The 24,461-nt window shown below is 51.9% G+C and overlaps 2 protein-coding genes across 2 annotated transcripts in view; both read left to right on the top strand.

Moving 5' to 3' along the window:
- The window catches only part of Cidec (cell death inducing DFFA like effector c), a 554,473-nt gene that overhangs the window by 120,499 nt on the left and 409,513 nt on the right, over positions 1-24,461 (top strand). The window lies entirely within an intron of this gene.
- Atp2b2 (ATPase plasma membrane Ca2+ transporting 2) overlaps positions 1-24,461 on the top strand; it is a 207,502-nt gene that overhangs the window by 89,708 nt on the left and 93,333 nt on the right. Inside the window, exon 3 of the mRNA XM_071605956.1 lies at positions 7,666-8,183. Coding sequence (XP_071462057.1) covers positions 7,985-8,183 — 199 coding nt within the window. The 5' untranslated portion in view covers positions 7,666-7,984. The remainder of the gene's footprint in view (positions 1-7,665; positions 8,184-24,461) is intronic.

Raw genomic sequence — 24,461 nt, 5'->3', positions numbered from 1 at the left:
TGACCAGGACCCGTGCTAAGCTCTTTTTCAATTAATCCTTACAAAACCCTGTAAGGGTGACTGTGGGATTGTCCCCATTTTATGGATGAGGAAACTGAGCCACAGGGAGATTAAGAGCCCTGCCCAAGTTGCACAACTCAACAGAGATAGGCCTGGTTCATCAGGGACCTCCCCCCATACTGGTCTTGGGTCCCTACATCAGTCATTGCTTCCAGTGATGATTCAAAGGAAATGGTGACTTTAAAAATACATATTCAGGTGGCATTTAAATTCAGCACATCTTAAAACAGAAGGATTTGGCATCCGAAAGTTATTTTTAGCACATAATTCATTTGCAACTGTCTCAGCCACCATCTTTCAGTTAGGATCTGAAAAGCTGTTGGCTTGTGGTGTGTGTGTGTGTGTGTGTGTGTGTGTGTGTGTTAATTCTGCCTTTGAAAGATAGCTTCCTTCTTTGTTAAATTGACTCCTCCCAAAATATTGTTCCTTCCTCTGCCAGCATCCCTCGTGGCAAAGACTTTTTATTAAGGTGCCCCTAACCTATTCTTGAGTCATTGAAATGTAACAATACGGAGTCATTTAAATGCTAATAAGATGAAACCGAAATGCATAAATCCAATATTGTCAGAATGTTCTCCTGGATTCTGAAGGGCTTGGAGCTTCAAAGCTTTGAAGGGACCCCAGAGAGCACTAGTCCAGTTCCTTCACTGGCCACATGGGGAGGCCCAGAGAGGAAAGAGGATTATTCAAGGTCACTCCACTGGAGCTGGGAAGAAGGAGTGGAGCTTCTCACTGAGCTCTCTAGGCCAGAGCTGGCTGTATGCCCCACCCAGGCCCTGAGCGCATTGGCTTAGGACAGGGTGCCCACCCAGGCGGTGTTGAGAGCTGGCTGTAGGTGGCCCTCGTGAAGAAACCATGAGAAAGATGCACCTGCTAAAACCAGGGGAGGCAGGGGCTCCCAAGGAAGCCAGCATCATGGAACATCTGGTCTGAGTCAGGAGCTGGGTCTCACTGGGTCCCTGCAGCAGCCTGTGGGACAGATGAGATTCAGCAATGTGAAGCGACTTCTCCAAGGTCATATGGCTCATTTAATCCCTCAGCCATGGAAAGGTGGGACACATGATAAGGCAACAAGAACATCAGAATCCGGCGGAGCCTCACAGTCCCGCCTCTTACTCAGAAGGGATGCTGGGGAGAGGAGAGAAGGGGCAGCAGCTCAAAGAAAAAAATCATCACCACCAATTCTGATAGCTTCCCTGACCCCCAGCCCACCCACAAAGTAGAGGGGATACGAATCCTCCATTTTACAGACAGGGAAACTGAGGTCTGAAAACATAACTAATGTTATAGACAGCAGGCTCGGATGTTCATTCATTTGCTACACATTTATTGAACTCCTTCTGGATGCCAGGCACTGCACTAGGTACAAAATAGACGTGGCTGCTGACCATGTGGTGCTCCCAGGCTCCTGGGGAAAGGAGTTAAGCAGGCTTGAGCAGTGGATGTGAAATGTGCTACAATCCAAGAATCATCTGGGAACCAGGAACATGTGAGCTAGATAAATGGTCAGCTGGGCTTCCAAGAAAGGGGCACTGGGGCAGACAGGAAGACAGAAGCCATCACGAAGGCAGAAGCCCAGGATCTGAGAAGGTTCAGTACAGATGTGTGGGTTGCAGGTTTGTAGGACTCAGGGAGCTGATAGAGTCTCTGCAAACTCCTGGGTCTTCAGTTCTGTCGACCTGTCGGAAGATCATTTGTATTACATCGTGAAGTGCTTCTGTGCCTGGGGAACCCATGTTTTTGAATTGAGCAAATTTCCCAGCCAGAGAGAGTAACCACAGTGAGTTATGTAATTTAGAAGGGGAAAAAAACAGGCAAGACATCCAGAACAAAGGTGACCTTGTGTGTGCACCTGCGAGATGCGGGGGCTGAGGATAAGCAGCATCAGAAGAAGCACAGAAGATCAGTCACCTATGGGGCAGAGCACCACCTTTTATCAGTGCCTGTTGTCCTAGGGTTCCACCTTGTTATCCTAGGGCTGCATCCATCCTTGCTCACCCTGGTCCCTTCTTGCACCTTTCACTATGTTCCTCCAACCTTCACTTAGAGAAAGTTGTATATTTCTGTTTCTTCCTGTATTTTTAGCTTAAATTCTGCTTAACTTATAGGGAAAGTATTTCTTACTTGGAGTTGAGAGGAACAACCTTCCCCAATTCCTTAGGCCAGGTCAGACCTTCCTGCTTTGGACATCCACAGCTCCTGGGAATCCCCATCATGGCAAACTCACCAAGTCATGAACATCACTAATTTAATCATGTCTCTTCCCCACTGTCAACTCCTAGAGGGCAGAGGTCATGTCTCAATTCCTCGGTGCCTGACACCAAGTAGCTTTCCAAAATATCATCATTGAATGGATGTGTGAGTGGATGGGTAGGTGGATAGATAGATGGACAAATGGTGGGTGGTTAGATGGATGTGGACAGACATATTGGTGGGCATGTGGGTAGATGAATGGATGGATGGATGGATGGATAGGTTGAGTGGGTGAGTGAGTAGATGGATGGATGGATAAGGGTGGGTATATGGATGGATGAATGGATTGGTGGATGGATGGATGGATGGGTTGGTGGATGGATGGATGGATGGGTTGGTGGATGGATGGGTTGGTGGATGAATGGATGGATGGACAGATGAGTAGATAAATGAATGGGTGGGTGTGTGGATAGATGGATGGATGATGGATGGATGGATGGATGGATAGGTAAGTGGGTAGATGGATGAGTGGATAAATGGATAAAGGATGGATTGATGGAAGGTGGATGGGGGAATGAGTGGGTAGATGGATGGATGGATAAGTGGGTGGGTAGATGGATGGATGAATGGATGAGTGGGTGTGTAGATAGATGGATGGATGGATGGATGGATGAGTAAGTGGGTGGATGGATGGATAAGTGGGTAGATGGGTGAGTGGGTAGATGGATAAATTGATGGATGGATGGAGGGTGGGTGGGTGGGTGAGTGGGTAGATGGATTGGCAGGTAGTAGTGGGTGAGTGGGCAGATAGATGATTGAACATCACAGTTCATCTTAACACAATAGTCATTACTATTGACAGTAACCATTAACTCATGCCTACTATTGTGATCACAGACATAATTGCTGCTAACAATTCTCATAGCTCGTGCTGTCAGAGATGTAATTATCAGTGCCTGTAAGCCACGCCGCAGGTAGCAGGGGGATAGACAGAAAACAGCACCTCAGGTTTAAAAAGTCCCTTGTGGTTTGAAAAACACTTTGGTTCACATATGGTACTTCATTTAAGTCTCATAAGAATCCCTTGAGGGAGATTCACCATGGGAGGCCCCAAAGCATCCTGGCTAGGAGTAGGTCCCTGGAACCAGACGGCCAGGGTTTAAATCCCTCCACCGCTACCAGGCCATGGTGACCTCGGCTAATTTGCTGCACCTTTCTTGGCCTCTGTTTCTGCAAATGTGTGGAAATAACAAGACTGTTTCATAAAATGGCTGGATGTATTAATAGGAATCACAATATTTACCGAATGCTTACCACATGCCAGACTGGGTTATAATCATTTTACATAAAACAACTCAGTTGAGCCTCATAACTCTGATGAGCTAGATAGTATTGTTTACCTTCCCCTACTTTTTTTTTTTCTGGTTGTATACAAAGTATATTCACACCATTCATGTATTCATATGTGTACTTAGGGTAATGATATCCATCATTCCACCATCTTTTTAACCTCCTGCTCCTTCCCTTCCCCTCCCACCCCTCTGCCTATCTAGAGTTCGTCTATTCCTCCCATGCTCTCCCTCCCTACTTCACTATGAATAAGCCTCCTTGTATCAGAGAAAACATTAGGCATTTGGTTTTTTGGGATTGGCTAACTTCACTTAGCATTATCTTCTCCAACTCCATCCATTTACCTGCAAATGCCATTTTATTGCTGAGTAACCCTACATTTTTTTTTTAGTATTTTTAGTTGTACATGGACACAAAACCTTTATTTATTTATTCTTATTTGGTGTTGAGAATCAAACCCAGGGCCTCACACATGCTAGGCAAGCGCTCTACCACTAAGCCACAACCCCAGCCCCCTCCCCAGCTTTTTTAAGATAATGAAAGCAAAATTTATTTGCTTCCCGTTCTACTGGGAGGTGAAGAAACTGAATTTGAATCCATATATTGTGGTTTCCAGAGTCCCTACTCTTTATACCTTACAGTAGCATCTCTGAAAGAAATGTCCCTGGAAAGCATTTAGAGTGCCCGACTCCTAACAGATGCTCAATAAATGCTCGCCGCATGCCACTAATTTAGTAGTATTACATGTTAGCATCCCCAAACTGCAGATGCTGAAACTAAGACTCAGGAGAAGCTGGGTGGCTAGCTCAGGATCGCAGACTGATCTCCCTGCTCCATCAGGAAGGTTAGAGTGAGTCTGGGGGTCGCAAATGGTCAACTGGCCTTGCTTTCATCTGGCCCACACTTATTGCATATGTGCTGAGGACTGAGGCCTCCTTGGGCTATAGGTCAGTTCTTTCTGGATTGAAGGTCTAAGTCTCCTCAACTCCCACTTGTCCCCGAGAAAACAAAGGCCATTCTGGAAGGCTTCCAGTCAGTCAGCCTCCAACAAGGGCTTTGCCTTCCCTGAGCATCTCAGACCCATCTCTCCTCTCATCCTGCTGGCCTGAAGGGGCCCTAACCTTGTTCTCTCCCTTCTCTCCTAATGGCTGTGCCCCTGTCTGCCACACTCTATCCTTGTCTTGATCCAGCCATTTATTTTTCCTTACACAGCTTCCTGAACTTACCCATAACTCATTCACACTGGTGGGTAGCGGGGGCGGGGGGGGGGGCGTTGGTGGGGGGTGGTTCTACTTAACACAAAAGCCCCTGCGCAAACTTTGAGTTGGGCCCAAGGCCTCACCCCACCCTGAGAAAGGAGCCCATGTGCTCTGATAGATCTCCCCTTGCAGCAGATTCTAGACTGGGGATGGGGCACGTTAAGGACCCTCAAAGACTTCTAGAAAAAGGAAAGGAGCATCTCACCCAAATCCAAACACCAACACTCTCTCCAGAGAGGCTCAGGGTGCTGGAACAGGCTTCAGTTAAACCTTTCTTATGGGATGGTAGAAAAGAGTCCAAGGCCTCAAATCCAAAAGACCTTTCACTCCCTGTCATTTCCGTGTGACCTTGTGCAAATGATTTCATTCCTAGGAACCTCATTGTCTTTGTCTGTAGAATGGGTATCATCACAGTATCCACTTTTCAGGGTCGTAAGGATGCAATGAGATTTTGTTTGCTTGCTTTTCATTCATTCATTCATTCATTCAACAATTATTTATTGGGCACTTTTGAAGAACAAGGTACTTTTCTAGTCAGAGCAGCACATATTATACTGACCACCTGCCCCCTGAGAATTTACCTTCAGTGGATTACACTATATGAACAGGCACCTTTTTCTTTTTGTGCTGGGGACCAAACCCAGAGCCTCGCACATCCTAAGCAAGGACTCTATCACTAACTACACCCCAGTCCCCACATGGATGAGGCAACATGCAGAGCACACAGGGCCTGATTCGTTGTACATGTTTAAGAAGTGGGGAGAGTGGAACTGGATTGTTGTTCTTCAGGGATGTACTTGGCCACACCCCACCTCACCTGTTCTGTTAGGGTCAAAGTTCATGAGTTCTGGGAACAGTGTGTACTCCAGTGGCCAAGTTGGGAACACTTCTTGCATAATTGGAAGGGGGAGTACCAAGCACACCGTATACTTGATCTCTTCTTGAGGCAGTGTGTCCATATTGTGGTCTACTCCATGAGATACTCATTGGTCCCAAATGAGCAGGGGGGACTGCTTCTTCCTGCATCCCTGAGTAAAAGTGCTCCTCTGTAAGGTGTGGCAGTTTCTTCTAAAGCCTCCAGCACCTCCTGACCCTTGGCTGGGAGGCTGCACACCCTGGATGAAAACAAAGTGGATTTTAACACAGTTCATTATCCCCAGTAAATTGAGAGGCAGCCAGGGGACAGAGGAGAGTGACTATTATTATCCCCATCTTACCGATGAAGGAGCCTGGGCTCCAAAGTGAAGGGACTTGCCCAGGGACCCACACCAGGATGTAGGAGAGCTCAGATTTGAATGGGGACTGCTCCGATTCCAGATCCTGTGTCTTAGCTGCAGCCTACACAGTGCTCCCGCCACCCGGGCACTTCAGAGAGAAAGAAGGTTGCTTCCCAAGGGAGAGGAAGAGCCCGGGACTAGCAGCCAGGAGACCACCCCGCTCTCTGGGCTTCTCCACTTCCTTGTTCTCTATAGCTCAAGACAGTTTCCTTTCACTCTCCAAGCTTCGGGCACCCTCTGGGAAAGTTAAATGACCCAAATGCTCAGTTCTAAAATGTGTGCAAGAGGGAAGGATTGTGAGGAGCACTGGGGTCTAGAGCTGGGTCAGGGGACTCAGTCCTCTCTTCTTGTCCTGGACCCCTTCCCCCTCTTTATCCTGAGCCCAAGATGGCCAGCTGTCTGTGGCTGGGCGGGGCGGGTCCCTGTGCCAGGCTCAGCCGAGCTCAGCAGGGGCCCTTTGTCACCCAACGCTTGCCGGGGCCTCGGTCGCTGGTGTTGGGTGTCTGGGCAGATTGGATTCTCTCCTGGCAGCCCCACAGATGCTGCACTCCCTCAAGGGTGGCCTGGCGGGCAGGGAGAAGCCGGCGGCCGGGCTCCCTCCTCCTGTGCTCCTGAGAGGGACAATCGGCCACTGTCCAGGGTTCTGATGTGAGGGGGTTCCAGGTGAGGGCTCCTCCGTGACCAGAGCTCATACGAGGGACCAAGCTCGAGGCTCAATTCTGTGCCTCGTGAATATATATGACAAGCTTCTCTAGCCAGGCCAAGGGCCCTGATTAACGTGGTTGGGGGCTGTGGGCGGAGGTGGGGATCTTTTCTCCTTCCCTGTGCCTATGAAGCCCAAGTGGGGAAGGAATGTGGGGAGAAGAGAATGTACTATGGGCAGAGGTGGCGTGGATGGGAGTGGTCATGTGTGTGTGTCCAGAGGCCTGTGTTCCTAGGGAGAGGGAGGGCATGTCTCAGATTTTGTGGGGCTGGGATGTAGGTAAACAAGCATAGTCAGAGAAAAAAGGAAATGGGGTCTGGTGTGCACACAGCGTTTGGTGGGGCAGGGGTGGGGATATGAAGTTGTATGCCTAGAAGTGTGACAGTGTGTGACAGGGTGGGGCTGTTCCTCAGAGTGGTGTGAATGGGGGGCCTGTGTGTTGGTGCGTGTGTCTGGCAGTGCGGGGGGGCTAGGAATATGCATTTTGGGTGTTGCATGGCAGACGGTGTGGGCACAGGGCTGGTCGGAACTCAGCGTGTTACACAGCATGGAAAATTGGAGATCAGGGTGTATTATGAGGCTCTACCAGGCTGTGTCTTGGGCTGCCCTGTTGTAGGGCATTCGATGGGTGCTGCTAACCATTCGGGTGTACAGCGTTGCTAGTGGGTTGGGAGTTGTTGAACTAATGCCTGAGTGAGAGTGTATGTGTGTGTGCTCAGCGTTACTTGGGGCTATATATGCACACCCACAGCCTGGATTTTACTGAGCACCTGTCTCAGGAGGACTCCAGTGCCTGACCCCCCCTCTCTGCTTGTCCCCACAGGAGCCACCACCCCTGACCATGTAGATGCCAGCTCCAGGTAGCAACATGGACCCCACTGAATGGAGACTCCTGGGTCTACAGCCCTGAGCCCCTCTGGCCCCTGGACCTTGCCCCCCACCTGGGGACACACCTTGGAGCTCACCACTGCTGTCGCCAGCCCTCCTCAGCCACCCCCTCCCCCTGGGACCCGGAGTCGGCCACCTGGAGCTGCAGCTGTCCAGTGAGGGTGTGCTGAGGACAGCCACACACAGCCATCACCCAGAAGCCTCTTGTCCAGTGCTGACCTTTGGGCCCACCCTGAGCAGGGACTTCAGCAAACATGGGTGATATGACCAACAGCGACTTTTACTCCAAAAACCAAAGAAATGAGTCGAGCCATGGGGGTGAGTTTGGGTGCACGATGGAGGAGCTCCGCTCCCTCATGGAGCTGCGGGGCACAGAGGCTGTGGTCAAGATCAAGGAGACCTACGGGGACACTGAAGCCATCTGCCGGCGCCTCAAAACCTCACCTGTGGAAGGTAAGTGTGGGAGACTTGAACCCGGGGCTGCAGGCCCGGTGGCCACTGAGTTGGCACCAGGAACTCTATTCAAAATATTTAGTGGCAGAGATGTGTCAGAAATGGGCTGAAATTGCCAGAATTGCCATTCTAATGTGTTCTAGCTGGGCGTCAGCCACTTTGGAGAGGCCAGGGGAAAGAGCGTCATCATGGGTTAGTGTCTGACCAAACTCCAGCAAGGCCTGAGCTACTGGAAAAGAGCTGGGTTAAGACCGTGTTCTAGGCAGAAGGTTCCATCCCAAAGAGGTGGAACATCACTACTGCAAGGGGTTAGGTTCCTCATCCCGGAAGCCCTAAGGACATCCAGTCTTCAACTGGGGCAGGAGGTTGACTGGAAGGGACCAGGGTGGAGCCAACCTTGCTTACCTGCATCCAGGCCCAGAAGAGACTCCTGCTTCCTCTATTCAGCCACACTGGTTGGATCTGGAAGCCCAGCCCCCAGACCCCTACCCCAGACCCTAGGAATGCCCTCATCTGGGCTTGGGCAGGAACCACAGCATTGCAGGTGCATCCGGTTCCAGCTGCCCAAGGGAACCCTGTGGCCAGGCTGAAGTCACGTCCTTCTCTTGCAAATCCAGATTCCAGTTGGGGATGGCTGGAGATCTTGGGGCCGCTGTGGACTGTGGGACTTCTGGGCAGACAGGGCAGCAAGAAGATGAGCCATAATAGGCAGGGTGACAGATTTCCTTGTTTGTCTTTCCCTGAGGGTGAAAGTGGAGTTTTCTTGCAATTGTCAAAATAAGCAGGCTTGGGATTTCCAGAGAGAGGCTTTTAGCTCCTAGGGCTTTTCAGGAGGGGACCAAAGGTCCCAAAGGCATGGGTCCAAGGCCCTGCCCGACTCTTCCAGTTCTGTGACTTTGCACAAAAACTGCCCTGAGCTTGGTCTGTTCTCTGTAACATGCAGTCAATGCCTCCTACACTGTGCTTAGTGCAGGCCCAGGTATACAGTAGGTGTTCAGTAAGTATGATTATTCTAGAAGTGGATAACAGTCTCTCCCCCAAATGTAGATCACACCTGAATTGGAAGCAGACAGCACCTGGATTGGAGAAATCTGTCCCCCAGTCCCTATGCCTGGGTACTGCTGACCACTAATCCTGAACTCGTTTCTGCAGAGGCTGCGTCACGGGCCCTGCTGCTCAGCTGGGGCCCACCAGGGCCAGCCAGACAGTGCAGTGGCCACACATGCCTACACCCTGCCACACCCTGCATCTCCTGGATGTCTGTGGTCAGGAGGCAAAACTAAGACCTGTTCTCATATTGACTGCTCTCACTGAGACTGTGCCTGTAGGACGAGCCCAGACAGAAGTTTAAAAGTGAATCTCCTCCCATGGTGCTGTTTGGTCAGTGGGAGGGGAGGGAAGAGGGAAACATCGATTCTAACTCAAGGCCTGAAGATGGACGCTTGTGGCCCTAAGATGGGCACAGGTTCTACTGGAGGGTCCTGGGTCCCAGTCTTATGTGACCACAAATCCCTGGCAGAATGGACCATGCTCATCCCACCATCAGGCGGCACCCTGGCCTGCGAGGAGGCAGAGCTGCCTGAGCGGCCTTTGCCTCTTGACTGGGAACCAGGATATTCCCTTGAGTCAGAAATTCTTGAATATCTCTGGGTCCCAGCTCTGGGGAAGAGCTGAAGGAAGCTGGGATCACTGTCCCCAGGAACAGCCACTGCCTGCCACAGATGTGGCTTATACTGTCAGGGGGCTTCCACACCCGCTTGAAACTGGGCCGTGGACTCCAAGTTAAGAAACCCACCCTCCTCTCCCAGGGAATTGGGCAGTACATGGTCAAAGTCCAGCCCTGTGCAGAGCCAGTGCCAGGTGCCTTCTTGGACACCACCCCCACTCCCCTGCCGGGGAGAAGAAGCACCCACAAACCTGAGGGGTGGGCCCTGTTTGCTCTCTATTCACTCAGCACCCGCCTGTGCCTGATATAGGAAGGCTCGTGAAGTACCCGGGAAAAACCTAAGATGCGGCCACCGAGTCCCCAGCCCCTGGGAAGCAGCTCAGGCAGCTGATTGACCAAACAGCAGACCATGGGGACCAAAAGCAGCAGGGACTCCAGGGCTCACAGGGAGGTGAGGCAGGTGGGCAGCAATGGTCAGAGGAGGCTTCCTGGAGGAAGAGGTGTCCATGTTTGGCTGTGGAAGAAATAGAAATAAAGCCTATAGTGTGATCTAGAGCAGCCTGTCGTAGAATTCTGCAGCCTTCTGGCGTGCTCAAGAAATTCCTCATTACGTAAAAGCCGATGGAGTCAATTTTGTCATCTGTAAAACTAAAAGAATGACATCTCTGACTTGCTGTGCCTCCTGCCAGCCATGTACCTCTGGGCCTTTGGTCTGACCTCTCTGGACCTTGGTTTCCTGATTTCTCATGAGGACCAGTTGAGATCTCTGAGAGGAAGATCTTTAAGGAGGAAAGTCCATTGTAGGATTAGCTCAAATTCCTGCTGTCTTGGTCTCTAGAAGGATCTCCAGGATATGGCAGGGGTAGAGTGGGAGAGATCTGGGGAGCAGCAGAAGAGCAGAAGGCTCTAGATCCCAGACATGGATGGACTGGGTTCAAATCCCAGTTCTGCCACTTGTCCACTGTGGGTCTCTGGGCATGTTCATCAAACTCTCTGTGCCTCCGCTTTTCATCTGTAAAATGGGGATAACAATAGTGATGACCTCCCAGGGTCGTGGTGAGGACAAAGTGAGGTGGCTTGGAGTCGTGCAGACATGTCGGTGGTTCTGTGTCAGGATTCAGCCTCAGAGAATAGGCACCTCCATCTCCCTGTCAATAAGATGCATTGTGCATGTTGAATGAGACTAAGCCGAGTGCCCAGTGTCTGTGTGCCCGCTATGTCAGTCCTCCTTGTTATCATCCTGGGAGTCATTATTCTGGAAGAAGCAGTCATAGTCCCCAGAAAGGGTGCAATGTGCCTCTTCTGGATCCCTGGTCTTCATGTGGAGCAACACTTTGAATTAGACTAGACTGCTCTGCTTCCCTCATGACGCATGCTCCTGAAAGCAGGTGTGTTTTTTTTTATTGGTTACTCAAAACATTACAATGATCTTGATATATCATATTTCATACATTTGATTCAAGTGGGTTATGAATTCTTATTTTTACCACGTGTACAGATTGCAGGATCCCTATTTTACAAATGAGGATCATGAGGGCCCAGCAGGCTCCACACAACTCAAGCTGAGCATGTCCACCTGGGAACAGTCCTCTCTGGTGTCCACTATTGAGGCAGCCCTGAGTAGAAGGGGGTCACCAGGGACACTTTTCCTTACCTTGACTCTTATATCACCCTGTTTGAGCCTCCCACCATTTAAAGAAATGCTTAGCCTCCAGTCTCAACTCTGACTTAAAAGCCAGGTAGTCTGGGCTGTGCTGGCTCTGGCCACTCCCGACACCCCGTCACTTATCTGCTGATGTGAGTCCAGAATTGGCCTCCAAGTTACTCATGTTGCAGGAAGCTGCTCAGGCCCTGCATAAATTAGCCGTCCCTTCACATCCAGCTAAATTTAGGCAGAAGCCACATCCCACCCATGGCACTGCCTGTTGCACCAAAGGAATTGGGCCCAGCTTCCCCAACCTGGGAGCTGTTGGATTTTCCACCTGGGGGCCTGACTTGGGTGATGCCTGTTGGGTAACCCTGGCCCGCTCTGCCCTATCTGCGCACCTTTCCTTCCTCATCTACTATGGTTCTGATTGATGTCTTTCCCTTTTCACCTTCTGTTCCCTTTCCTTCCACACTCTTCCAGCCTGGGGCAGTAAAGTCGCAGTCTTGAGGGGCTTCTCTCTGAGGGGCACTGAGAGAGTAAAATCCAAGCTCTCTGGGCCCCAGCTGACATCTCTGTGAAACGGGGATGATAACAGTCCCTGCCCAGGCGACCAACAAGGCGTGTTTATGAAGCTTGTTCCTATTACACCCAAACATTTCTTTGAAAAACAAAATGCCTGGGTCCCACCCCCATGAAAGAGGCCATCAGACAGTGTTCAGTGCAGGGTCACGGTGCTCTCAGTGGCACAAACATGGGTGGCCGGTTTGGGGGCCAGTCCCCAGAACCTACTTCAGTGCCCAGGGGCATAAGAAGGATTCATAGACAGAAGGAAGGAAGGAAAAGAGAAAAAAAAGGAAGACGGGGTGTCCTGGCATGTCTTGCTGCCCAGGACGGAAGCTGCAGGCCAGAGACAGGACACAGGACACCCAGTGTCACCCACGGGACAGTTGGCTTCAGTTCCCCAGGCCCCGTGTGGTGCGGCCCTGAGCCACACAGCTGGGTGGCCCTCGGCCTTCACTTCCTAAACTTGCACCTTGGGCTGTCAGGAGGGATGGCTCAGACAGGGCCCTGTCAGGTGTCCACCACTCTGTTTCCCGCTGGGGATGATCAAAGGGTCAAAGAAGACAGGGCAGTGAGGGGTGGGTGGGAACTGGATACTGCCGTGTGTTGCGAAACGGAACCTCTGGTTAATTTTGCATGAATCCCACAGCTGCCCAGGTGAGGGGGGAGAGAGAAAGGGGTTCGGCCTGGGCAGGAGGCAGAGCACAGACGGTGGCTGCTTCGTGTCACATACGCTATTAAAGGAGAATGCCCCTTAGGCCGGCAGCACCCCATCATCCACGTACCCTGGCCAGCTGGGCACCAGGGAGGCTGTGGGGCAGTGAGCCGGGACCTCTGTGTGCACAGTTCTCCATGTTTTCTGTCTCCCCATGGACCACTGGGCCCCTGCAGGGTCCGTGGGGAAACCAGCTCTTGGCTCAGCAGGTCCTGCATCTCAGCTGAGATACAGCCTCTAGGTAGGGAAAGGGGAGGACTCCTCCCCACTCCCTGGGGGCTCCATATAGAGTGGCCCAGGCTCCTTTCTAAGGCTTTGAACTCTGTCAGATGTAAGGCCTGGGGGGAAAATGATTCTCCCACGTATTTCAGAGGCTGAGCAAACCTAGCCGCCTTCTCAAATCAATGTGGGGGTGAAGGAAGAGAAGGCACAAAGACTAGGGAGGTATCTCGGTCTCACCTCTGTCACTAAGGAGGTTTGTGAGACTCTTGCAACCTGTTTTCTTCTCTCTGAAATGAGATTTGGGCCACTTTCAGTGAGTTGAAAATGTTGTGAAAGTATTCTACAAAAGAATAGGCTTGTATTTACTGGGCACTTCTATCCGCTAGGGTTCTATTGAACAGAAACCCATCTTAAACAGACTATGAAAAAAGGAATGTTCTGGACTGTGAGTGGGGTCTCAGAAATGGCTGGATCCAGGCTCCAGTGTTCTCTAGAGGACTTTGTCCAGCCCTCTCCCACTGTTTTTCACATCTGGTGTCCTTTGTCTTTGGCTTCATTCCCAGGCAGGCACCACCACATAAGGACCCCAACAGCCTCAGGCTAACACCCTCCCATCCCAGCCACCCCAGCAGCCAGTAGCACCTCTCTCCACATAGACTGTCCCTTAGATCACAGAAGAGACTCTCACTGGGTCCCCTGCAATCATATGGCTGCCCCTGAACCAATCCCTGTGGCTGTGGAGTGGAAAAGGCTGATTGGTCACATGCTCAACCCAGAGGGGGCAGGCCAGTCCACCCAGAGATTAGAGGAGGGGAAGATCCATGCAAACCCCGGGTGCTCATGGGCCTCCTACCCGAAAGGCTCCTACTGTGTGCTTAAGAAGAGCAAACCTATTCCAGGAGGGCCCGGCCTAGACGTGGCCGAGGAACAAAAGTAGCATTTAGGAACGCCAGAGTTAGCATGACCATCGGTGTCACCAGCCAAACTACGACAGTGTGAACAATTACACCAGGACAATAGGCAGCCGCTGAGCCTCACCAGGCAGGGGAGTGTCACAGCAGTGAGGAGGCTGACTTTGTGGCGGTTCTAATCCTGTTTCCAACTTCTTATCCAGCTGTAGAATGTCAGACCAGTTCTCTAACTGCACTGCCTCAGTTTCCTCATCCGTAACCTGGGGTTATAACAGGTCCTCTTTCATAGTATTGCCATAAAGATTCAAGCGTCAGCTGAGTGCCTGGCACTTGGTAGGTGTTATATCAGCATAAGCTGTTGTCATTATTCTTCTCTTCTGGGAACTCTCTGGGTGACTTTAAGGGACACGTTGGGTTTTAATAGTGGAGAGAGAAAGGCAGTGTATCTGGGTGCATCCTTGGATTTGAGCAATGCAGGGGAGTCTGTAGGTTTAAAATAAAAAACGTGTCAGCCTCATATCAGCAACTCATACACACCCCACCACCGCCACCACCATGGGAAAAAAGTCCCTTAAAAGCAGCTTGATAGGAAGGTTTGATGAATCACGTGTAGAAGCAAGCATTCCAGAACACCACCCACACATCTTTCTGAATCATCAATAAAATAAACCCACGAGTCGATCAATACATGCTATGCATTGTCCCAGGCAAACAGTCTGAAGGTCAGCAGGTGGCAGGGGAGGGCACAGAATGGTTAGATAAAGTGCACCCTACAGCTGACCTGTGGGCTTCCAATGTAGGTCCAGCAGAATGAGGGACCTTCACTGCCCACGAGCTATGTGGCTTGGCCTGGCAGGTACTTTGTGCAGCCAGGCACGCGGAGAGGTAGTGGAGGAGATGTGAGGGGGAGGATTTTCAAAGGACCTCACCTTAGACAGACCCACCATGCAAAAAGCCCACCTCCCAAGTCTGCTGATGGCTGTCATTTACTGTGCACAGACATATCAGGGCCACGCCCTTCTAGCACATCCTCGCTGCAGCGCCCTGAGCAGGTAACAAAGGCTTGAAGAGATGGGGCCTGATTCTTATGGTGAAGACACCATCATTTGGCAGAATAGATGTGCACCAGGGGTTCCCCCCAGGGGTTCCCCCTTGTTCTATTATGCCAGGCAAGTAACGGAGGCACACAAATTGGTTGAACAAGTACGTTGTGCATCTACTATGTGCAGGTTTGGGTGACATGTCCCCTTCTGGGAAGGGATCTTTGGATCCCACTCCTGGGGAGCAGTGTCGGCATGATGTGACTTGCACCTGGAACAGGTGGGGAGGTGAGGATGGGGCCCCTCAATCTGATGCTACTCCATCCGAGAGGGAAAGGGAGTCAGGCAGGAAGCCACTCCAAGGGTGCAGGGGACAGCAGGAGTCCATAGGAAAGAGGGGAGCCAGGACCTCAGCCCAGCCACAGAGAAGGAGGCGGGACCCCCCCCCAGGATCCCCTGCCCCAGAGTCTCCTACAGATCCCCAGGAAAGGGGGTGTTGAGGTGCAAAGGCATCATCTCACATGATGTCCCTCTCATCCCCATGTCACTGAGCTTACAGAGAAGGAAAACACGGCCCAGAGCACCTCTATTAAAAATTGGCCTAGACAGGAGCAGTCCCCAGGTTGTCTGGTCCCTAAATGAGCACACACCATCTCCTCAACCCAGTGTCTGCTGTTGACAAAAATAACTACAGCAAGAGAGAACGAGGGGAAGGTCGGAGGGCACCATTTCTGACTGATGGGGGACAAAATCGGGAGAGGTGTCCCTAGTGAGGTCTTGAAGGACAGGGAGGAGCTGGGTGTGCAGCAAGGGGGAGAGAAGTCCAGTCTCAAGGGGGAGCACAGGGGCACAGGCCCTGGGCTGAGAACTGGGGTAGCTTAGAGAGGAGTGAGGAACTCATTGCTCCTGGAGCCTGGGACCCATCTCAAAGGGCAGAGGGCCCCAGCCATGGACTGCGGGGGGTGGGGGGAGTAATTTTTTTTTTTTTTTTTGGTACTGGGGATTGAACCCAGGGGTACTCAACCACTGAGCCACATCCCCAGCCCTTTTAATGTTATATTTAGAGACAGGGTCTCCCTGAGTTGCTTAGAGCCTCAATATGTTGCTGAGGCTGGCTTGGAACTCACAATCCTCCTGCCTCAGCCTCCAGAGCTGTTGGGATTGCAGGTGTGCTCCACTGCACCTGGCTTAGTTTTTGAAAATATTTTGAGCAGAAAAAAATTTTGGAAAGACTAGAAAAAATGCCAAACTAGAGTATCTACAAGCCCAGATCAGATCCTGGATCATAGGAGTCCTCAGAGTGCCTCCGTTCTTACATCTGTGAGATGGAGAAGATGATTTCCAGCTCCCAGGGCCCCTACTTACTGTGCATTAGATGAGAGACACATGGTGGGCCTGGCTCACAGTGGGACCTTAAGGGACGTTCATCTTGCAGCTGCCCCACCCTGAGCACAGTCTGGCCACATGTGCTGGGTCCCAGAGGGATGAATGTGCCTGAACAGGGAAAAGGATACTCGGGCCATCACCTGTGCCTAGATGTGGGAGACCGGGAAGAGGCAGGGACCTGCCTGACGTTGGCCCTTAGTTACTAAGACCCTGTCCTCCTCCATTCTGGGCCTCTGTCCCTCCATCTGCAAAATAAAGAGTGTAGGTGGGTCTAGAAGGGTCTGAGGCCCCTCCAGGCTCAGACATTCTAGAATTGTGAGACTCTCCACCCCAGGACCCCAGCAGTGCACACATCAGACTGGTCCACTCTAGAAAGCCCATGACCTGGAAGCCTTGGGCTTTGGCAAAGGTCCCATCACAGCCTGGGCCAGGGCGGTGCCCTAGACCCTGCGCCCCACAGCTCTGCCCAGCAGCCTTTCCCTACCAGGTGACTTTGGGGTCTGGCTGAGTCCCTGTTGTGCTGCTCCAACAGAACACCTAGGACAGGAAAACTGACAAGGAACAGAGATTTGTGTCTTACAGTTCTGGAAACTGGGAAGTTCAAGGTCACGGGTCATCTGGCAAGGGTCTTCTTGTTGCATCACCCCAAGGGGAGGCCGAAGGGGGTGAGAACATGGGAACGTGCCTGAGAGATGAGGAAGAGGGAAAGCAAACCCCGCACCTTAATGGCATTAATCCATTAATCACCTCTTAAAGGACCCACCTCTGAACACTGTTGCATTAGGGATTAAGCTGCCCACACACAGGAACTTTGGGGACACATTCCGTTCAGAGCTGGCCCTCCCCTTGATGGCTCCCAAGGCCTGGACTTGGCAGCTGACCACCCCTGGGTGTTTCCTGGCAACAAAAACTGCAGCCTGGACCCGAGTTTTCAGTTCCTTGTCCTCCCCCAGGCTCAGTTTCCTCACCCATCGCATGGCTAAGGGGTGAGACTTGTCCTCAGTAACTGCAGCCTGGACCACTCTGATGTCAGTGTGACTTCCGCTGTGCACCCGAGGCCTCGTTCAAGACAGCTGGAACAGCCTGTCCCTCCAGGCCCGCCTGTCACCTGAGAGGCCCAGACAGGGCGGGTGAGATACTTATACATGCCCCTCACCTCCCAGCGGTTACCTTACTCCTCCTGGTGCAGCCCAGGCCCCCGCTGAGGTTTCAGGCCCAGCGTTATTTATAGTCCGTGGAAATGAGCACCTCAGCCGGCGGCTCCCTGGTACCCACCTGCCCATACCAGCCTCCGCCCCAAAGAGAGGGTCCCCTGCAAAGTCCTGAGGTCCACAAAATGACCCAGGGGACAGTGTATGACTGCAAGGCCCCGCTCCTCCTGTGAAAAGGCTTTGGACATGTCACCGAGTTGAGAGACAGGAGCCAGCTTTTCTGGCTGGGGGACCCAGGAGGGCTGCACAGAGGAGACGGTATTAGAACTAAAGCATTTGAAAGGTCAGCGGGGTTTGCAATGAGGCACGGCACTCCAGACAGAAGGGACAGTAGGGACGGAGGCACAGAGGCAAGAAAGAAGGGGATGTGAAAGAAACAACAGCTCGTTGTGTTTGGCCAGGCCTCGGAGCAGAGGGTAGCGAGAAGTGATGGTAATCAAGAGTGATTGAGCTTTATTTAGAGATGTCTCGGACACTGTTCTAAAATCTGGGCACACATCATTACCTCCTTTAGCCTCCCAACAACCATAGGAGGTGAGTGCAAGTTGCATCACCTCCCTTGTTATGAACAAGGAAACTGAGGCACAGAGAAGTTAAATCACCTGCCTGAGGTCACACAGCTAATGAATGGAGGAACTAGATTCAAGTCCAGGCAGACAACTTCTGAACCCGTGTTAGAAACCTCTGTGAACAGATGTGATTGTCGCTCAGAAAGTTTGGGCCTAAATTGAGGCAAACGGGAGCCCCTGAAGGTTCTGGAGCAGAGGAGTCATGTGGCTAAGCCAGCTGGTGGTGAGTGTGGTTGGGAAGGAGACACCCCTGTGAGAAGGGAGGAGCAGGCATTTGAAAGAGAGAGATCATGGCTGGACCTGGGCTGGGGTGACAGAGAGGAGGGACTGTGAGTGTGAAGCAGCAGGACTCACACCATGAGTGGGGGTCGATGGGGACAGAGGTGTCAACCTGGAAGCAGTTTGCAAGACAGAGAGGAGCACAGCGTGAGGCCAGGTGGAAGGTCCGTGGCTCGGCACTGGGCATTTGCAGGGCTGGGGTGTAGGACAGCAGATCCGGAACATAGTGAGAGGCTGGGCCTGGAGGTGGAACATCTAGTGACAAAGATGACTGTGGAGGAGTCCCCTCTCTGCAGTCTCCAGGCGGCAGAGAAGGAGGCCAGCCACAGGAGGGCAGGGTTCTGCATGCCTCCCCACTACTCGGCCCTGCCCACTACAGAGCTTAGTCCCTAAATGTGCAAGAGGAGATTCAGCAGGGGCACTTGTTAAGGATGGGTGTTGCACTCAGGTGTGGCATGATCAGGGTGTCTGACGCTGGACTGGCATTCAACTAGACGTGGCAACTGAGAAAGTAAGAAAGAGAGAGTCTTTGCTGAGGCGGGCAGGCTGTTGGATGAGCCCTTGGGAACCCTGTGCAATCAGAACAGCAGAACAGCACTCCCTGGAGCCGCCCCTCCTTACTGCAGCTCAGCCCCATCCAGGCAGATGGGAAGAGAGCAGGGGACTCGTGGATGCCTGGAACCACAGGTCTGGGTGAGCCCTCCGGGGCCACTTTCTCCTGCCATCCCAGGGCACACATGGACAGACTGAGGCCTGGGACAGAAGGAACTTGCCCCAGCACACAGTAGGTAAGGGCCCCAGCCCAGGAGGGTCATCCCTGGACTTGTGAAGGGGACTGAGCCCCCTCCTCTGTGGTCTCCATTGCAGCCTTTGGGTCCCCTCTCCCCTCCGCCCTCACACCACCCTGCCTGTCCCTCTACTGGTGTGCCAGGGAGCTACACAAAAGTACCCCAGGCCAGGTGGCTTAAGAGCAGCAGGGGATCCTCACAGTGCTGGAGGCTGAGGCCAGGAGATCAGCGGGGGCTTCAGAGGGAATGTTTGTGTCCCCCAGAATTCACTGCTAAACCCCAGCCCCTAGAGTGACAGAATTTGAAGGTGGGACTTTGGGTAGTGGTTAGGTCCTGTGGGCAGAGGCTCATGAATGGGATCAGCACCCTGATAAAAGAAGCCCCTCGCCCTTCCCTTCTGTTGTGTGTGGACACAGCACAAAAATGGGGTCTGTGAACCACGAAGTGGGCCCTCACCAGACCCCAAGACCTGAACCTAGGACTCCCAGCCTCCAGAACCACCAGAAGTAAGTTTCTGTTGTCTACAAGCCTCACAGCCCGTGGTTTCTGTTAAAACGGACCAAGATGGCGGGCCACTTCCTTCTGAGGGCCACGAGAGTAGGGTCTGTCCCAGGCCCTTCTCTCTGGCTTGTTGGTGGCTGTCTTCTCCCTACATTTCTTCACAATGTCCACCCTCTGCACATGCTTGTCTCTGTATCCTTTTCCCCTTTAGGTAAGGGCACACTCATACCGTGGATCACCATGATGGCCTCCTCTTAACTTGGTAACTGTTTACCTCTGTTTACTGTAAACTGTAGGAGTGACCCTACTCCCCAGTGCAATCACAGGTACTACAAAGTAGCCATGCAGCATGACAGTTAAGACACAGACGTCCTGGGTCTGAATCCAGCTGTGCCACTTACTAGCCGTGTTGTGCCAAGCAAATGACGTCACCTCTCAGGTCCCGTGTACTCACCTGTGAAATTGTCCTCATTCCTGCGCTGTTGAAAGGCATAAACGAGCTGGTGCAAATCATAGCACACTAAGCCCAGGAAGCACATCAGAGATGGAAACTGCCGTGGTTATCATCGTCATCAACAGGGTCATCCTGGACATCATATGGGTTCAGTTGAAGTCCAGAGAGGGAAAGGTCTTGCCCAAGCTCACACAGCCACCTGGTTCAGAACCAGACAGAACTCGGGTCTCCTGACCCAGAGTCACAGATTTTGTAATCACATCCCTGTGTGATGTTAAGGGGCAGGGGAGATAACAATGTCTAAATGCCCTACACGAAGAGAAGCATTGAGTCCCTTTCAGTTTCTCCACGGGCCTATTAGAACCACCCAGAAAACAATTGTCACACTGAGCATGAAGCACCATAGATGAGGCTGGTGAAAGAGCATAACGATAAAAATAGTGGGGTTTGGTATTGTGGATCCAACAATGACAGCAACTCCCTAAGGACAGAGGCAAGGAAAAGAGACGGACAGAAAACTTCTAGAATGCACCCTGTGTTGGGACAGCAGTTGCCATCGGAGTGATGGTTTCTCCTCTCAGCTTCTCTTTCTGCCCTGGTGGTGATGTCTTCCCAAGGGGTCCCCTGAGGCTGCTGGTTGTAGGCTGGCTGCTCAGTGTCATGGAGACGTGGAGGATGGTGGAAGTGTTCTCCCCAAATGGAGCAAAGTCTGGGGAAACTAGCTCAGGTTTTCAGAAGGAAACTGACGTATGCATTGATCGGTGGCAGGACTGGCAGAGCAAGTGTCCCTTGGGGGAGTTTGGGGATGGAAGCAATCCGCTCCAGCTATCTTGGGTCCTTGTGTCACTCAGGATTCCCAGTGGCGCCATGCTGGTAGATGTCGGAAACCCAGCCCGCTGACCCTTTATGCGGGAGGGAGTCCCCATTTGTAGTGTGTGCTGATTTCCGTGGTATAAATACTGCCACCATGGTTCCAAGGTGACATTGTTAAACATGGAGTTGGGAAGAGATGCACAGCACCATATGATATTCCAGAGGATAAATCATTGTTAAATTTACTAAAACAATTAGGAAGTGACGTGTGGGGGGTGTTTATTGCCTTTTAAAGTATAATTTATGTAATTATAACTTTATAACATTGAATTCTAATGATGGCTGTAATTAACAATCAGTTCACAAAATACCTGAAAATTTAACCAGCCGGTGTAGGCTGACTGCAACCAATCATTTAACTCCATATCCAGGGGGAGAGCATCTCTGGGAGGTGATTGGCTCAGCCTGATGACCCTCCCACCCTTAGGACAGAAAGGTGGAGACATTTTGACTGACAGCCACCAAGAATCTTCACAGTAGGGGAGACCTAACCTCAAAGAGCAAAGAGGTGTGCCCCTGGACAGCCAAAAAACAACATTTTTTTTCTCTTCTAGATGATTTCTTTAAGTTGAACTTTTTTTTTCTTTTATGATATCTCAATTTTTAAAAATTCCTAATTACTTGAAGTCCCAGAATCCTTATAAAGGATCCCTAAGCTGGATGTCGTGCCTGTTATCCCAGCAACTCAGAAGGCGGAGGCAGGAGGATCCCAAGTTCAAAGCCAGCCTCAGCAGCTTAGCAAGGTGCTAAACAACTCAGTGAGACCCTGTCTCAAAATAAAAATTAAAAAGGGTTGGGGATGTGGCTCAATGGTTAAGTGCCCCAGGGTTCAATCCCTGGTACAATAAAAAGGGGAGTCCAGGGCTTTATCCAGAGGACAGCAAACCAAAGGACCCAGCCAGGAGAGGCACAGGGGCTCCGAGCATCCCTGCCTACCCCCAGTCTAGCCCTCTTCCTTCCCCAGGGGTGGAAGAGAATAAGCTAACTTTTCTAATTGCCCCCTGTCTTGCTCCCTGAGTGGCCTGGGTGTCCACACTTAGAGGTCCACCTGTCTCTGCAAGAACATAGACGCCCCCGGTTGAAGGGTCTCTTAGGGCAGAGTCTCCTTAGTACCCATAATGATAGACGAGCCTGAGTGGGAATCGCAGGGGTCCTCAGACGGTGGGAAGAGCCCCTGAAGACTTGGGTTTCCCTACCACATACCGGCAGGTGGCATGCCGGGCCCGGTGCGTCCCTGACCTCCCAGGAACTCCCTTGGCCCTCTGGGAAGACACAGGTCTCAGGTGGCCAGGGTGGAGAATCAGATGCCAACTGCAAACCTCATCGCACCTGCTGCCTCCTTAATGAGGCTCATCTGGTGGCCAGCAGAGGCTGGGGATCTGATTTAGGAAAAGAACCAAGGCCAGGTCCTGCTGCATCCCCCAGGAACAGCCCCGTTACACCCACAGCTGCCACACCTCAGCAGGAGATCACTGCTAACTCCATTTTGCAGATGAGGAAGCGGAGACACAGAGATGTTGACTGACTTGCCCAGATCACACAGCTGTGGGAATGAAACGCAGACCTGGGTGAAGCCAGCCATGTGTCAAAAGAGGATGAGGCTCTGGCTCAGAAGCCCGGGAGTTTTTAGAGGCTCCAAGGCACACTGGACATCAGGCCCAAATATGAGACCGAAGGGCCAGGGCTGGTCTGTTAGGACCTGGCACTGTTGGGAGAAAGAGCCAAGTCCCCAGAGGCCAGTGAGTATTCAATAAAGAAAAAGAGGTCACAGATTTTGGCCAGTCCCTGGGGAATGGACATGTGGGGAGAGCCCTGGGTGCCCCCTATTGCAGGGGGGAAAAAATCCCCACGAAGGCCAACTGTTGAGTGCTGAGGGCAGCTTTGTGTATTCCCACACTTTAGCTCAACTCCTGAAGGGCTAAAGGGCTTCCCTGTGACTTGAGAGGGGCGGCTTAGCACATGCCATGCACACCAGGCTTTGGAATTTTATACCTGTCAGATTTGAGGTGGTTTCATTTGCCTCTGAACCCCCAGCACCTGGCAGGGACTCAGGAGCAAGTGTGTGCCCTGGAGGTGCACAGGCATGAGCTGAGGACCCCCATGTCCCCTCACCCACTTCCAGAACCCACAGCCCAGCTCAGCTTGCGGGGGTCATGAGACATCAGACGCTGCAGCCTTGGCCAAGGCCAACAGTGACATCTCTGCCTCTGTCCCGTGCACACCCTGGCCAGATTCCCCTGTTCTTCCTTCTGTCCCTGATGAGGAAAGCTTTGTCCCTTTGACCCTCGTGAAAGTGGAGTCCTGGGGGAAGATCCCCAGCCCCAGAGCGTGTGTGACCTGAGCAAGCAGAGGCACGCCCCCTGCAGGCCCCTTGTCAGCCTCGGGGACATAGAAGCTGAGCAAGACTGGCTTCTAGCAGGAAGCCGCAGCTTCCTCTTGAAGTCCTGGGAGGTCTAATTACCCAGACACCCGGAGAATGTGGAGCACCCAGCACCGGCGTTTGAAATAATCGGTTTTTTTGAGGGCTGTCGTTAATGGGAGGCCGGGCTGCAGAACTGTCCCTGTCATGTTCTGGCTCCCCAGGACTGCGGGCTGTTTGATCTGGAACTGCCAGCTTTCCCACTGCCCCACCCCCTAAGGCTTCCTAAACTGTCCTAACAAGTCCCAAGTCAGGAGCCAGCCCGGCTTCAGGCCTGTAATGCAGAGAGTGTCCTGCGCGCTGGGGACAGGAGGACGCGCACTTTATCGTGACCTCTCCTCTCAGTATTATCCCCACTTACAGACGAGGATGTGGAGCACAGACAGCCCAAAGTCGCGCACCTACAGGTCACAGAGGTGAGATATGAACCAGGCCTGCCCGGGTCAGGACCCTCTCCCAGTCAGTTCCTGTCCCCCTGAGATCTCACATGGTTTTCTCTCCCCACTAGGTGCCTTTAAACCTCAGAAACTGTTGGAGCATGTCATGCCAGCTCCCTTCTGAAGTTTAGCCCCTGAAAAGTGCCATGCATGGTGGCTTTTTCCTAGCATGTTGAATATTTTGATGATTTTTCTTTTGCTATAAATAATGTAATAAAGAATTGCCTCCAGCCGAGCAGGGTGGCGCACACTTGTGATCCCAGCAACTCGGGGGTCTGAGGCAGGAGGATCACCAGTTCAAAGCCAGCCTCAGCAATTTAACAAGGCCCTAAGCAACTTAGCAAGACCCTGTCTCAAAAAAAAAAAAAAAAAGTAAAAGTAAAAAGGGCTGGGGATGTGGCTCAGTGGTAAAGTGCCCCTGGGTTCAATCCCTGGTACAAAAAAAAAAAAAAAAATTGCCCTCAGTAGATGGCAGTCCAAGCAGTATGGAGTTGAAGGGTGTCAGCTAAGGCCCATGAACGCCTGCTAAGCATCAGGTATAAGGAAACTTTATTTTTTATTTATTTATTTTTTTTATGGTGCTGAGGATGGAACCCAG

This window comes from Marmota flaviventris, chromosome 20 (assembly GCF_047511675.1).
Source record: "Marmota flaviventris isolate mMarFla1 chromosome 20, mMarFla1.hap1, whole genome shotgun sequence".
Classification (NCBI taxonomy): Eukaryota; Metazoa; Chordata; class Mammalia; order Rodentia; family Sciuridae; genus Marmota; species Marmota flaviventris.
The sequence above is the reverse complement of the archived record's forward strand: the minus strand, read 5'-3'. Positions and strand labels throughout refer to the sequence as shown.